General features: G+C 39.2%; 1 protein-coding gene across 1 annotated transcript in view; it reads right to left on the reverse strand.

Moving 5' to 3' along the window:
- The window catches only part of KAT6A (lysine acetyltransferase 6A), a 110,895-nt gene that overhangs the window by 1,395 nt on the left and 95,593 nt on the right, over positions 1-13,907 (reverse strand). The window contains exons 11-17 of the mRNA XM_025885902.2: positions 12,794-12,955; positions 11,623-11,716; positions 9,683-9,914; positions 8,743-8,950; positions 6,985-7,587; positions 3,822-4,134; positions 26-1,622 (exon numbers count right to left, since the gene is read on the reverse strand). Coding sequence (XP_025741687.1) covers positions 26-1,622; positions 3,822-4,134; positions 6,985-7,587; positions 8,743-8,950; positions 9,683-9,914; positions 11,623-11,716; positions 12,794-12,955 — 3,209 coding nt within the window. The remainder of the gene's footprint in view (positions 1-25; positions 1,623-3,821; positions 4,135-6,984; positions 7,588-8,742; positions 8,951-9,682; positions 9,915-11,622; positions 11,717-12,793; positions 12,956-13,907) is intronic.

Here is a 13,907-nt window from a genome sequence, read left to right on the forward strand (position 1 = left end):
CGGCGGCGGCTGCTGCGGCTGCTGCTGTTGCTGGTTACTCGGAGGCCTCTCCACCACACAACTCTGAGGTGACTTGATGCTGCAGTTGGCCGCGGCGGCGGGCTGCACGCCGTTCTGCGGCATCATGCTGCAGCTGTTGCCCATGCTGGCCATTTGCTGAGTGACAACACAGCTGTTCTGGGTGAGGCTGCTGGAGGATGACAGGCCGCCGTAGGAGCAGCTGCTCTGCGAAGAGCTATTCCCACAGATGCTGCCGCCCATTGTAGAATCGTAACTGCTGGGGTTCTCGTAGTTCTCTGTGGTGCTCTCAATGCTGCCCAGGTCACTGAAGCCACTGTCCACCACCTGCTGAGAGTGGTCTGATACGGAAGGCACATCCATCATGGGGCTGGTCTCCATGTTCTGCATAGAGGGTGCGGACAGGGATCCTTGCTCCGGGCTGATCTGGGTGTAACCACTTTCGAGGGCAGGCACGGTGGGACTACTGACTGAACGGACCGACTGGCTGGGATGAGACTGAACAGAAGATATTGGACTATTATGTTCCGAGGCATGGCAGTCTTCAACCATTGACATCTGAGGGTCTTCATCAGCCTGGGTGTAACTCTGCAGGGTCTGACACGCTGCCAGAGTTTCTTCACAGTCCTGGTAGGCTCCCTCGTGCTCGTTACTTTCCTCTTGAGTCAAAGACTGCACTGCTTGCACGGTTTCCAGATCCAGTTCGCTATGAGGAATCTCTTCTTCCTCTTTCAGCTCAATTAATTCTTCCTTAGAGTTTGAATCTTCTTCATGATCATCCTCAGACCCTGGCATATGCTCTGATACCATGGACGTTTCATGGGAAGTCTGTTCCTCTTCAGAATCTGGTTCCGTTTCATCTTTATCCTTTATAGTCTCCCTACTGCCCTGCATATTAGTATCTAAAAAAGACTCCTGACCACCGGGCTCCTCTTTGACATCTTCTCGAACGAGCTGCTCCTCTAGCTCTTTTCTCTTGGTAGATTCCAGATGACCATCATCTTCATCATCTGCATCATGGTCTTCATTCTGGTTTGTCTCTGTAGCCACTTCCTCCTCTTCCTCTTGCTCCTGTTCTTCTAGTTCTTGTTGCTCCTCTTCCGACTGCCTCTGCTCTTCTAAGACACGGGGCTTCTCCTCCTCCTCTTCTATCTCGGGTTCTTTCGTTTCTGTCTCGGGACTGTTGCTATCCACTGGAGATGCTGCTCTAACTTCACTGCCGGTGGTGTCTTCTTCTTCTCCCTCTTCAACCTCTTCTGCTTCCACGTGCGTCTCCTCCTCTTCCTTCCTTTCTTCAGTTAAAGGCGAGTCTTCTTTTGGTTCGACAGTTTCTTCGTTCTCCTGAAGTCTGGCTTTACGGCCCACTTTAGGAATGGGGACAATGGGCTCAACAATGCATTCTTGAGTAGAAACGGGTATGATTTCCCGATTCAACTTAAATCCTGGTTTGCGACCAGGCCTCTTCTTCCAGTGGATTGGTTTGCGGCTTTTGCCTTTGGGCCATCCCTTCTTCTTTTTCATAGGTGTGGATGTATCTGGCTCAAGTTGAGAATCCTTCACATCACATTTTCTCAAGAGAGATACTGGCTTTAGGACAGGAGTGTCTATACAGGAGGGATAAAAACAAAACAAAACAACACATTAAAAAAAAGTTACAAGATATTCTATTTGTACCAGTGCCGTTTTCTGAGACCATATGTGCAACAGAAATAGTTTTATTAATCATCACAAACTCTTCTGATTACCTTCCCTTTCAAGTTAAGAATCTAAAGGAGAGACCTAATAATGACCTCTTCTAAAGTCACGCAGTGAGCTGGCAGAACAAGGAAAGAATCCTGGCCAACACTCTGCTGCCCCCCACTACTTAAAACCAGTTCAGGTTTATCATCACCAACCACACGGCTTTAGGAAGTTAGTCTACAGGTCAGTTTTCTCCTCTAGGAAATGGAGCTAAGCTGTGTAATGATGCAAATGCTCAGCAGTGATTACAAGTACTTCAGACAAGCGGTCTTTACCGTGTAAGTCACAAATCAGCTAATTTCTTCTTTTTTCTTTTTTTTTCCTGTTTGCAATTTATATTCTCTCTCTGGTTTTCTTGGTTTCCATAAAAATCATTACTTCAGGTAATATCATGAGTTAATTACCCCAGGCCATGACTGAGCAATCCTACATGAATAACTGCTCAATCGATGTTGTGTTTGTACGGGAAAAGCCGCAAGGCATTTAGTCCTAGACAAATACTGACCTGAAGAAAAAGTGAAAGCACCAATGACAATGATTTATTAGAAATAAATTTGACATTGGCATTATTTTCTCCCCATTACTTTTTTCTATTTTTAAAGATTGTAGTAAACTATGCATAGCAGAAAATGTACCATTTCAACCATGTTTAGGTGTCCAGTGTGGTGCAGCATTAAGTACACATTCATATTTCCCATTAATTTTTTTTCATTTAATCCCATTAATTTTTAAAGGGAAGAACGCCAAGGCAAGAACAGGATTTTGAGGGGGAAGCTAAAAAGGCACAACTGGCAATAATAACGTGAAAATAAAGAAAGAAAGGAAATGGCCACATCAGAGAAAATCTGTCCTAGTCAACAAGAATTTAAACAAGGGATATTATTTTAATCTACAAGGATCCCAGAGAGAATTCTACCGAAGGGCCAAATTTACACAATAAATCTTTGGTTTCCTAGTTATATACCTCAAAGCGTAACACAATAAAACTGCAGAAAATCATTCACAGCAAAGCACTCAAGTCATCTAGTCACTAAAATATTTCTTATATAAAAATATCAGAATGGAGGAAATGCAAGTTTCTACTACATATGAAATTGAGCAAATTTATTTTTTAAAGAATAAAAAGCTCAATTAATAAATAAATGCTATAATTCCACCAAGAGTGGACAACTGCACTCCCCCAATTTCACCCAGCAAAGTAAAAAAAAAAAAAAAAAAAAGCTCAGTTTGACCACCGCCCCCCCGCCCCCCTTTTAGGCAAATACTGCAGACGCAGGCAGCATAATGCACCGGCAGAAACTTTAGGGTAGGATGTAAATGACCTGGTCTGTGACCCAGCACATATAGGAGCCCCCGTTTCTTTATTTCTAAACGATAAGGCTATTTTAAAAGTAAATCACTGGATTTTGCACTATGCCATAAAATTTAACCTACCCTGAGGCACTGTTACCATTTTTATTAGAAATTTACTACTCACAGAGAAAGGCGTATTAGAGATATGATTCAGAAGGATTCCTGAACAGATGTGAAGCAAGTCCAATTTACATGCATCTGATCTTATTTAAGAACCATCCTCCTAGCATGTATCCATTTAGCAATATTTACCAAGTGCCTATTTTAGGCACTGAGCATACAACAATTAGCAAAACGGGTAGGTCCACAGAGTGTACTTTCTAGTAAAGGGTTATTACTTCAATGTCTTCCTGATGCTAAGTCCAATTCACCCATTAACTAAAGATTCCGATTATGGCTGAGAAAGGATTAGGCAAAAAAGAACAATATCCCAATAGCAAGATATTTTCTGCAGAGGCAAAAATAGGTCCCTTGAAGGGGAAACTAGAAAAAAAAAAAACTTTTTAAAAGGACAGACGGTTCAATGAGAAAATAGGGACGAATATACTTGACGCAAATTTTGAGAGGTTACCAAGTTGGCCGTCCTTTACTGGCTTAGTGGGGAGCGTCGCTTTTTCAGCCTCTTGATGGAAGGGTTTGCAGCTATCAATTGCAGCCTGTTTCTTTAAAAACAATAAAACTACCATAAGCAACAGTTTTCTGAAACATACCATCAGCATCATCTGACTCTTCATCATCCTCTTCATCTTTAGATTTCCTCTTGGAAGAGGATCGACACCTGAGCACATCCTGTGAGGAGAGGCGGTGGAAGTACCCTCTAGAGAATAGTTCACTTTCATCCTCTTCCTCTTCCTCTTCCTCAATCTCAAACGTGGGTTCTAATCTTGGCATCGGCCTCTCAGAGTCAGAGTCTTCAAAAGGTTCATCTAACACCTCCGTGGTCTCAGAAATAGTTTCTGTGACCACACTGCTATTGTGGTGTTTGCGCTTTCGGACTCTCCTCCTTCGGTGAAGAATCGGTTTCTATTTAAAAGAGGAAGGAAGTATTTTATTTACAGTAATGAATGCTATCACTTCTATTAATAACCTAATGAACAGTGTCTGAACCTAAAAGAATTAGCACATATAAAATGGGTACACTGTTTGCCAAGAGACATTTTGAGTATTATTTCAAAATACTACAGTAAGATACTACACATAAAGTTATCACAGAAAGATGTTGGATGATTGAATACAACTTTATAAAAGGCATGCCCAAAGAGCAGATATTATAATTCCTTTATTAATACTTCAGTTACATTTAACACTCTAGGGAAATGCCTATTTCAATACTGAAATGACACAGAAGCTACTCCTTTAACATCTCTTTACCTCAAGAGAAAAAAAAACAAAACACTTTCTGTTTGTCTCATAGCTCATGATAGAGACAACAAAATGATAAAGACGATGCACCAGAAATGATCTAGTCCAATCCCCTCATTCTATAGAGGCGAGAAAGGTTACAGGGCTTGCTTAAGGTCACATACCCAGTCAGCACAGAAACGGTTGTAAAATATAGTCTCTGACTCCCAGTCAAGAAATTCTCTTAAGAACGTCAAGTATTTTGTGCATGATCTCACTGCCTATTACAATATTCTCTTGTTTACACAGGGAAATAGCATAATTTTATCTTACAAATAGGCAATATAAGCCTGGAATGGCAAAGATACATTCTTCATGATCACATAATGAATGGCAGAGTTAGCTAGTGTTGAGTTTTTCTCCACTTCAAATTTAAATTTACTAGTCCTTTCAGTTGAGAGTACAATTTTCAAACCAGGTTCAACATGTTTGGCTCTGCTCTTTGGAAAAATGGCTGACTCTACGATTAGGACATGAAATATACAAGATGAACCTAGACTATCCTGTAGTACTAGAAAGTAAGGAAGTGCTCAAAACAAAACAAAAAACCCTACACTGATGACGGTACATATTACATTAAAGGGACGTGGAGCGAAACTTAAAAACTCCTAATGGCCAAAGCTGGAACAATTTGAGCAACAAACTAAATCAAGTGGTACTGCTGGGTTGTAACTCAAAGTGTAAAGTAAATATCTGAGTCTACGCCGGTATTAATAAATGCTTGAATAAGTAAACAGATGGGCGGGAATGAATAAACCCCCAAGCAGAATTCCAAATAATTAACACAGATATTCTGCTCCTAAGGAACAGAGTATAACTCTCCATATCACTGCCGGCAGTGACTACCTTCCAAAGAGTACAGCATCGGAAAGGGGAAAAAAGGAGTGACTAATTTACAGTGGAGAAATGTGACAAACACAACCTCAAACCAGGCGATCTAGGCTGATATCAAGAGTGAAAAGTCATACCGACAGTAATACTCTTGTGTTTGGTGTGTATGTGTGTGTATACATACATATTTATCAGACACCCTTTATATGATAAGAATGACACTTTACCTCTGTGGTCTTCTTCCCAAAAACATATTACCCCATCCTAATATCATGAGGGACGTTTTAAAATACCTAGCCAGTACTCGTCAAACTGTCAAGGTCATCAAAAACAAGGAGTCTGAGAAACTGTCACAATCAAGAGGGGCCAAAGAGGCATGACTACTAAGTGTAATGTGGTGTGTTGGATGAGGTCCTGGAAGAGAAAAAGGACATACAGGAAAACTAAGGAGATCTAAATAAAGTATGGACTCTAGTTAATAAAATACTAGTTCACTATTTGTGACCAATGTACTATACCAACATAAGAGGTAACAAAAGGGGAAACTGCCTATAAGGAATACAGGAACTCTCTGTACTTTCTCTGCAATAATTGCATAATCTATAACTGTTCTAAAATTAAAAACTTGGGGCGCCTGGGTGGCTCAGTCATTAAGCATCTGCCTTCGGCTCAGGTCATGATCCCAGGGCTCTGGGATTGAGCCCCGCATCGGGCTCCCCGCTCAGTGGGAAGCCTGCTTCTCCCTCTCCCACTCCCCTTGCTTGTGTTCCTGCTCTCGCTAGCTCGCTCTCTGTCAAATAAATCTTTTAAAAATTAATTAATTAAATTAAAAACTTATTTTTTTTATATATTGCCCTGATCCCCCTCCCCCCATAAGCTTCTTTTAAGGAAAGGAACAATTTCACTGCTTTGGATGAAAGCTGTCACCCCACCACTACAGGGTGGCTCATCCAGGGGGCCGAGCTCAGTCTGGCTGGCTTGTGGCAATGCTTAAAAGTTCACTGCACAGACTGGGACAGTTCTGGTATACAGTTTGCCAGAATTCATTATCAGCATCACAACACATTTAGAAACTGGCTATCATTCAAACTTTGCAAGATGACGAGACAAAGTTGAGAAAATACTTTTAAAACCAGGTTTAAGTCAAACCACTGAAAGAAAGAAGGGAGAGATGGAGATGGGAGAGCACAGGGAAAAAGGCCCACCCCCCCTCAAGACGAATGGCCTCTCTGAGCACCCCAACAAAGGGCACTGCTGTCCATCAAGCTGTCAGATACTTTTCTCCTTTTCTAACGTAAATATTTCTCATCTATACATACTTTTAAAATACTTGACAAATCCCTAAAAGTCATGATTACAACATCAAACCAGCAAGCTGAAAAAGAGTTTGTCAGCCCTTAAATAAGCTTAAGACATCTATGTTCATTCCCACAAACCACAGAAGCCATATCCACATTTCAGATGTTTACTGGGAAGATCATAAGCTACAGTACACTGAGGCATAAAGTCTAAAAAAATAACATACTAACAATTTCTATATTTACTTTTTCAGAACTCTAGAACAGACAGATGTATATAATAAGCTGTAATTCGGAAAAGAACAGGCAAGTCAAAAGAAACAAGTCAAAAGAAAAGCCTTACTTTTCTCTTCAATGTGGGCTTTGTAAGAACTGGTGGGGAGCTGGACCGAGGACTTTCTGGCTCTTCTTCCTCCTCACTACTCTCACTGAAGCCTCTGAGGAGAGCCCTGTCACCATCACTATAGCGACGGGGCAGTCTATCAGTGCCTTCCGGTAATCTACACTTCAGTGCCTCAGGGCTCTTCTTCAGCTGTCCTCGCCAGAGCTCAACCCCCTCACTTAGTCTTCTTTTGGGAATGTCTGGCTTCCCATCCTGGCTTGGCTGCTCCTGAGAGGCTGCCAACTGCTCCTCACTTTCAGTATATTGTTCTTGGGAGGTTTCTGATTTTTCCTCACATTCTCCATATTGTTCCTGAGGAGCTGATGTCTCTTCCAAGAGCAGTTTAGAATCTTTATCACCAAAACGTTCCTGGGTTTTTCGGTTCTTCCTCCCCCAGCGGCCTCTCCGGGATGGCTGGTTATTTGCAGGAAGACTATCACGGGAAAGGACTTGTTTGTGCAGACGCGTAGAACTGGCTGGTGCCCTAACTTCCGGTTTCTTTTCACTTTCTACTGAGGAGTAAGAATCTTGTTCTTTGTTCTCCCGAGATGCAGACTTTCCCACCTGATTTTGGAAAATAAAACCATGTCGATTAATTTTTCAGTCTTATTTTTATACCTATCTGACCTCTTAAACAGAGATAAGACAACAGAGCTTTAAAAAGAAAAGTATAATTTAACAGCTATCAGGAATATTTCTCATGTGTTAGGCACTGCTTTAAATGCTTAATAAGATTCATTTAATCCTTACAACAATTGTATGAAGTGTTATTATTATATCCTCATTTTAAAAAACGAGGTAACTGAGGCACAAAAAATACAAGTAACTTGCCCTAGGACACGCAAGAGCAAATGTGGAAGCTGGGATCTAAACCCAGGCAGTCTGACCCAAGAGCTAGTGCTCTTAGCCACTATGCAATCCCACCTTCAATAAACAAAGTGAACAGCATTGTTCTTATAAATGTTAAATGATATAATTTACCAAATTTCTCAGCAATAAAATTTATAAACAGAGAGGAGATGGGCTCTGGAGCATGGGCAAGAGAAAGGGGGTGTTTGAAAAAAATGAAAGAAAATGTCTATTTAGATTTTTATTCTGAGTATTTAATTTCATTTTGAAAATTAAATTACATTAAACGGGCGTGAAACTGCTTACGTTTATCAAAGGAGGACACAGATTTTTAAAGGATGAAAGCACAGTTTAAAAAAAAAGAACAGAGAAGGACAGGCATCACAACTATACAATGTTGTACAGTCCCTCATTAACCCTTTAACGGCTTAAAGACATTTGTGTACCCACTGAATTATTTAGTGCTCTATTAGAAAACATACACGTTTACATTATTTCCTTAATGTTTTATTTTAAGGAAAAGGGATCTTCATTTCATTTTTAACAATGGTCAGAAGTAAGTTAAATTCAGATTCCTCAATTACTACTACACAGCTTAAACTTTAGCTGTGTATCAGGACCCTGATAAGGAATTCTTAGTTCTAAGTAACACACTGTAACAAATTTGAAGGTCTCCTAATGATCCAAGGCTTAAAAATATACAAATAAGTAAACAAAACCCAGTCTTCCTAAAATCTCTATCACTGAAATGAACTCTGAAATTCTAATGTGAACTGTGTTGGCTTAAGATATTGTAACACGTATCACAATACTCATTAACCAAAAACAGAGCCTTCTGTCATCAAAAATAGAGACTAGTCATGCCCTTACACTCGTCTCTAATTCTCTTTCCTGGCACTGCAGATCTTCGTTTTCGCCTTCCTCAGCTTCCTCTTCTTCCTCCTCTGAGACAACAGAATTGGAGACTATGACAGGAGTCCAGCGCAAACATTCTGGATCTACATCTACAGGTCGCAAATTCAGCTGAAGCTTTGCCATGTGATCCTGGATAAGTTTTTCCCGGCGGATTATCACAAATCTGGAACCAGAGCGAAGTTTATAGCGATCAACAATGTATGTAACAAGGAGTACCTAACAATGAATATGGAGCTATAACCCCCAGAAAACCATGGAGGTGATGACTAATGCTTCAAAAACTGCCAGCTCGGAAGCATGAAATACAGAAATATGCCACCATATAAGATAGCTAAGAAATAAGAAGTTGGACAGCTACTTCACACTCAACGAGAACAATGGATGAAGTGATTTTAACCATTCACACTGTCTCACACTTCCCACCTCTGGAATTGCTGCAAGACTCTCCGGTACCCTATCTCCTATCCTCCATCTTTCTAGCCCAATGCCTCCTTCTCTGTGATCTTTTCCCAACCCCTTTAGATAAGGGTGAGCTGACCTTCCTTTGACCTACATTTTACTTTGTACCACTTTATATGGAAATAAATCATGGGTATATTTTATTAGACATTATTTCTAGAGTTGTTACCTCTTGTATTAAAGGCGCTGCCAACATTAGAAAAGAAAAGCTTCAATAGCTTAGGTCCAAAAGTTAGAAGGAAGACCAGAAAAAACAGTTTAAAAAAAAAAATGTGGTCAATGGTATCAAATTATCACAGAAACGAAAATGGTGTCTCAGGATCACCAATGTACCCCTTGTATTAGTTTATGCCCTTTCACTGATAATCTGGCTGCCTCATCCAAACACTTCCACCTAACTGTCTTTGGAAAGTATACGAAGGGATGTGATACTCACTGGTCACTACGGAAGTCCAGCATTCGTAGGTGGTGGAGTGTGGAAGTAATGTCTTGAGGGCAGATTCCAGTCAACTTGCTTAACTTCTTAATGCTGATTTGCTTGTCATTTTGGTGATAAAGGCACTCCAATATTACACTTTTCCAGTAAGCCATGTAGGAAAGACGACCTAGATCGGATAATGGTTTCTCTGGAGACCCTGCTTGGCCTTCACGCTTTGATAACAAATAACCTAAAGAAACCCCCGAATCACAAATATGTCAGAGAGCCTAAAATAGGCTAATTCACCAAAGTAACAATTCCCTCTTCCACAATCAATTTAAGTAATACAGGCATGAATAATGTCAAAGGTAAATTCTTTCAAGAAAAAGAACAAAACTGAAAAATTACTTCAACACAAATTTGCACAAGATTATGTAGTTTGTATATATTGAACCTTAGGTTAGTATTACTTTGTCTGTACTTACTATAAATCAACTGTTAAAATAAATCAGAGGACTTCATATTAATAGGATGCTTTAATAAGATTAAGGCAATAATGCTTTTTATTTTATGGGGGAAAACCTCCCTTGCATTTTTATTTGGACTACTAGATAGCAACAGTTATATCTGAATTGCTGAACAATACAAAAGAATGCCTTCGTTTTTACATAATCCTATCTGTTAAGATCGTGGTTCTTCTGTGAGTGAATCAGATGACAATTTCTCACTTCAGCCAAAGCTCTCCTCACAATGACCTCTTACCCTTAAACTCTTAGTGAGCAAGGATGTCAGTGTGAGGGTGTCCCTGTGAGTGTATGGTGGTATCTGTCCTCCTGTCTAGAGCAGGACTCTCAAGAACAGAAAGAGAAAGGCATAAATTCTGAGAGCATCAACAACAGAGATGGCAGAAGAAATGCAGTTTTTTGTCATCAAAGGAAACTACTAAAAAGCAGTCTGTGAATGATAATGTGGGAAAATAGATTACATTAGGAAAAGCAAATAAAAACAAATACTGTAATCATAGATTGCTGTTTGCGTATCTCAAAGTATAACTAATTAGTATAATAAAATATTTTCCCCTAACTTTGCTACTTAATGGCATAACACATCCAAACATGAGTCCTATTTCAAAACAATATATTGATATTAAAGGAAATAATCTGAGTTGCACTCTCTACTACCAATCTAAGAAGGCCAAGAAAACGTACGAAATAATCCACTGAATCCAATGAAATATGGTCAGGAGTACAGTCTAAGGCCAACTGAAATAAGCTGAACTGGTCCATCTGAGAATTAACTTCTTAACACTGGTGACATAATCATCTGATATTTAGAAGAACTGCCTGTATCAAAATAGTCCCTCAAAAATATCACTTTGTTATAATCAATACAGAATTTATTGTAAACATATATTTACTTTCTAAGCAAGACTATCAACACGTAAAACAAAATTCAAATTCTACTACTTTTTAGAGCTGTTTGGCTTTCAATGTTTAAATCAGATTAATTTCCTATGCCATATATTTTAAGATTTTTTTAAGGTGCACTGCATATTTTAACCACTAGGTAGAGCCCGTAACTAAAAAATGATGTACGCATTTTCTGATAATTAGGTAACAAAAATAAGGTGAGTACTGTACTTCTTTACTGTACTAACTTGCACAATGTATTGAGTATTGCTGTGAGTTAGAATTATCATGAAACTAAGTTCCACCTGTAAATTAAGAGTTGAAAATTCAAAGTATTTGCAACAGATCATACAAAGATGGTGTTCGGTATAAGCTATTTAAAAATATTTCATGTCTGATCAAAAGAAAAAAATTCACGACTTTAGGTTTTAAAGTCCCATACTGTGACGAAAGATACTAGCAACCAATAAATCATCTGCAAATCTCTAAAAAATATATATATCAGAAGGCCCACAAGAAGAGATAATGAAAAATTATTATAATCCTTACTGAAATCGATGAGAAACCTGCCATAGCCCTTACGCTGGTATTGGGGAAGAATCATTATACACGAAACGTTGTACTTCTGCTGGCAGTGCTTTTCCTGGTAAAGAAAGTTTTAAAACAACATGCGAGTAAGACTGAATAGTAATGCTAATTATTAAGAAACAAAGACTTAACAGTCAAAACCATAGCCCTGGTCCTTTGAGAATAGCATGCACATCAAGAAAGAAAATACCCCACTGGGAGGAGACAGGACAATGTTAACTCATTGCCATTACCCACAAAGCAACCACACCAGGAGAATATAAATGTAAAATAAAATTATGCCATCTACTACCATCTGCAACTCAAAGATAGTATGCCACTGCCTAAGATGAGCAGAGGAATCTGAGTCCCAATCAATCTGCAAAGCTATAAATGATGAGTTAGTGTGGCACTCCAGAAATGGGAAAATTCATCTACCACTTCAAAGACTCTCTTATTTCCTGGTCTGGTGCTACACAGGGCAGTCCCATCTCCCCATCAGTTGTATCTAACTTCACAAAAAAACAATCTCAAAATGTTGGGGATAGACACTTTTAAAAAATCAGGCAATATATATAAAATTATACTTAACTTCTGAAATAGACAACTGACAGAAAGCTGGTACTCCCACTTAACTACTTCATACGCTTAGATTTTATCATAGGATAGCTTAAATAAAAGTACATCTTTTATGTTGTTTGACTACAAAAACACCTTTTGTTCTCCCCAAGAGAATGGAAGATTATAGGAAGAAGAGAAAATATCCGTGAATAAAAATGGCTTCTTATTCTTATTTCTATTCTTCAAATTTAAACTAGGACAAGATTTAAAATGAGAAAGAGCTCACAGAGGTATTGACTGTGTTTATTTCACAAGTTCTAGCTATTATTACCATGGGACTAAAAGGCATTTAAAAACTTTTCCTCTTGAGTATAAACGGCAGCTCATGTTCCTAGGAGAGTACAGTCTGTTGAATGTTACTAAGCACCTTTGAGCACTTGGTACATTTCTGAATGTTCCTTCATTTTCCTTTCCAAAAAGCTAGATGGTACCCAGAAGGTGCTGCATTGTGTAGTGTCTCCCAGTGAGAACTGACAAAAATTGTTTCAGATTTCCATGTGAATTCAAACAAATTTTAAGCTGATATACTTACTTTAGAAAAGTAGCCAACAAGGTGGCAGCCCTTGACATCATTCTGTGTTAGTACATAAAAAAGAAATGGCTCCACGTCATAATAGAGTGTTTTATGGTCAAGAAACAACTTTGCCAAGAGACACAGGTTCTGACAATAAATGGTACTCACATTCCCATCAACCTAGAGGAAAATAATAGAACAAAATGATGAGGAAAGTGGCTCTTTAGTTCTAGAATAATAATACACATCACTTACAAATACCTGTGAGTATCCACAGTCCAGCCTAAGAGAAGCTGTCAGTGATCAGAACCTGGAAGCTATCCTTCCAACAGCAGAATTAGGGTACCTGCTGTTTTAAGACAACTAAATATATAAAATACTCTACTTCAACAAAGTATGACAAGGAAATGATGACCCTTTTAAAAATTGCATTTTCTGCTTTTATAACAAGACTGGCTGCAGTAATACCTCAGATGGCAAGCTGATCTGATTCATTTTTTAAAGTAATTCAACAAAAGATCTAAAAGCAACCTCTTCTAAAATACATTTGTTAAGTAAAACAAGGTCTAACTAAAGTCTCTATGCCAGCAGCCAGAAGCAATGCAGTCTGACTGCCACAATCAGATTTACCCCCAGACAAAGCTATTTTCAGGAGTATGAACTATTGCCAGAGGCACCAAGCAGGTTCCCTAGGTGGGAACTTGGCAAATGAGATATTTCTTGGAACCGGGTTGGCCAAGACCAGGAGCACTACAGTGTATTTCTCCTGACACACCTGTGTTGTTGGAGTTGCCAGAGCTTGCTCTTTTATGCAAATGCCAATGGATGCCCACATTAAACCCTACAACATTGCTATTTAAGGACAGAAACCTCCTCAACAATTTCAGTAATTTAGTATTACTTCTTTTAAAATACACACCAATATATGCTTAAGGTGAGAAGCAGTCTGTCTGCTCTTGGGTATTCTGAAACAGTATTGTGAACCACACCCTTCCTCCTCCCCCCAAAGTGAAGAGCTCTGCTAGTGCTCCCCTAAAATGAAGGTGTAGGGAAAATCAAGAAAGTTAGAGACTGAGCAGATCCCAACAATCTGAAATTCTATCATCACAGTCATTAACAGAACTGAATACAT

The sequence above is a fragment of the Callorhinus ursinus genome, unplaced genomic scaffold (assembly GCF_003265705.2).
Source record: "Callorhinus ursinus isolate GAN/ISIS: 27379988/994484 unplaced genomic scaffold, GSC_fseal_2.0 scaffold17, whole genome shotgun sequence".
NCBI classification, from domain to species: domain Eukaryota; kingdom Metazoa; phylum Chordata; class Mammalia; order Carnivora; family Otariidae; genus Callorhinus; species Callorhinus ursinus.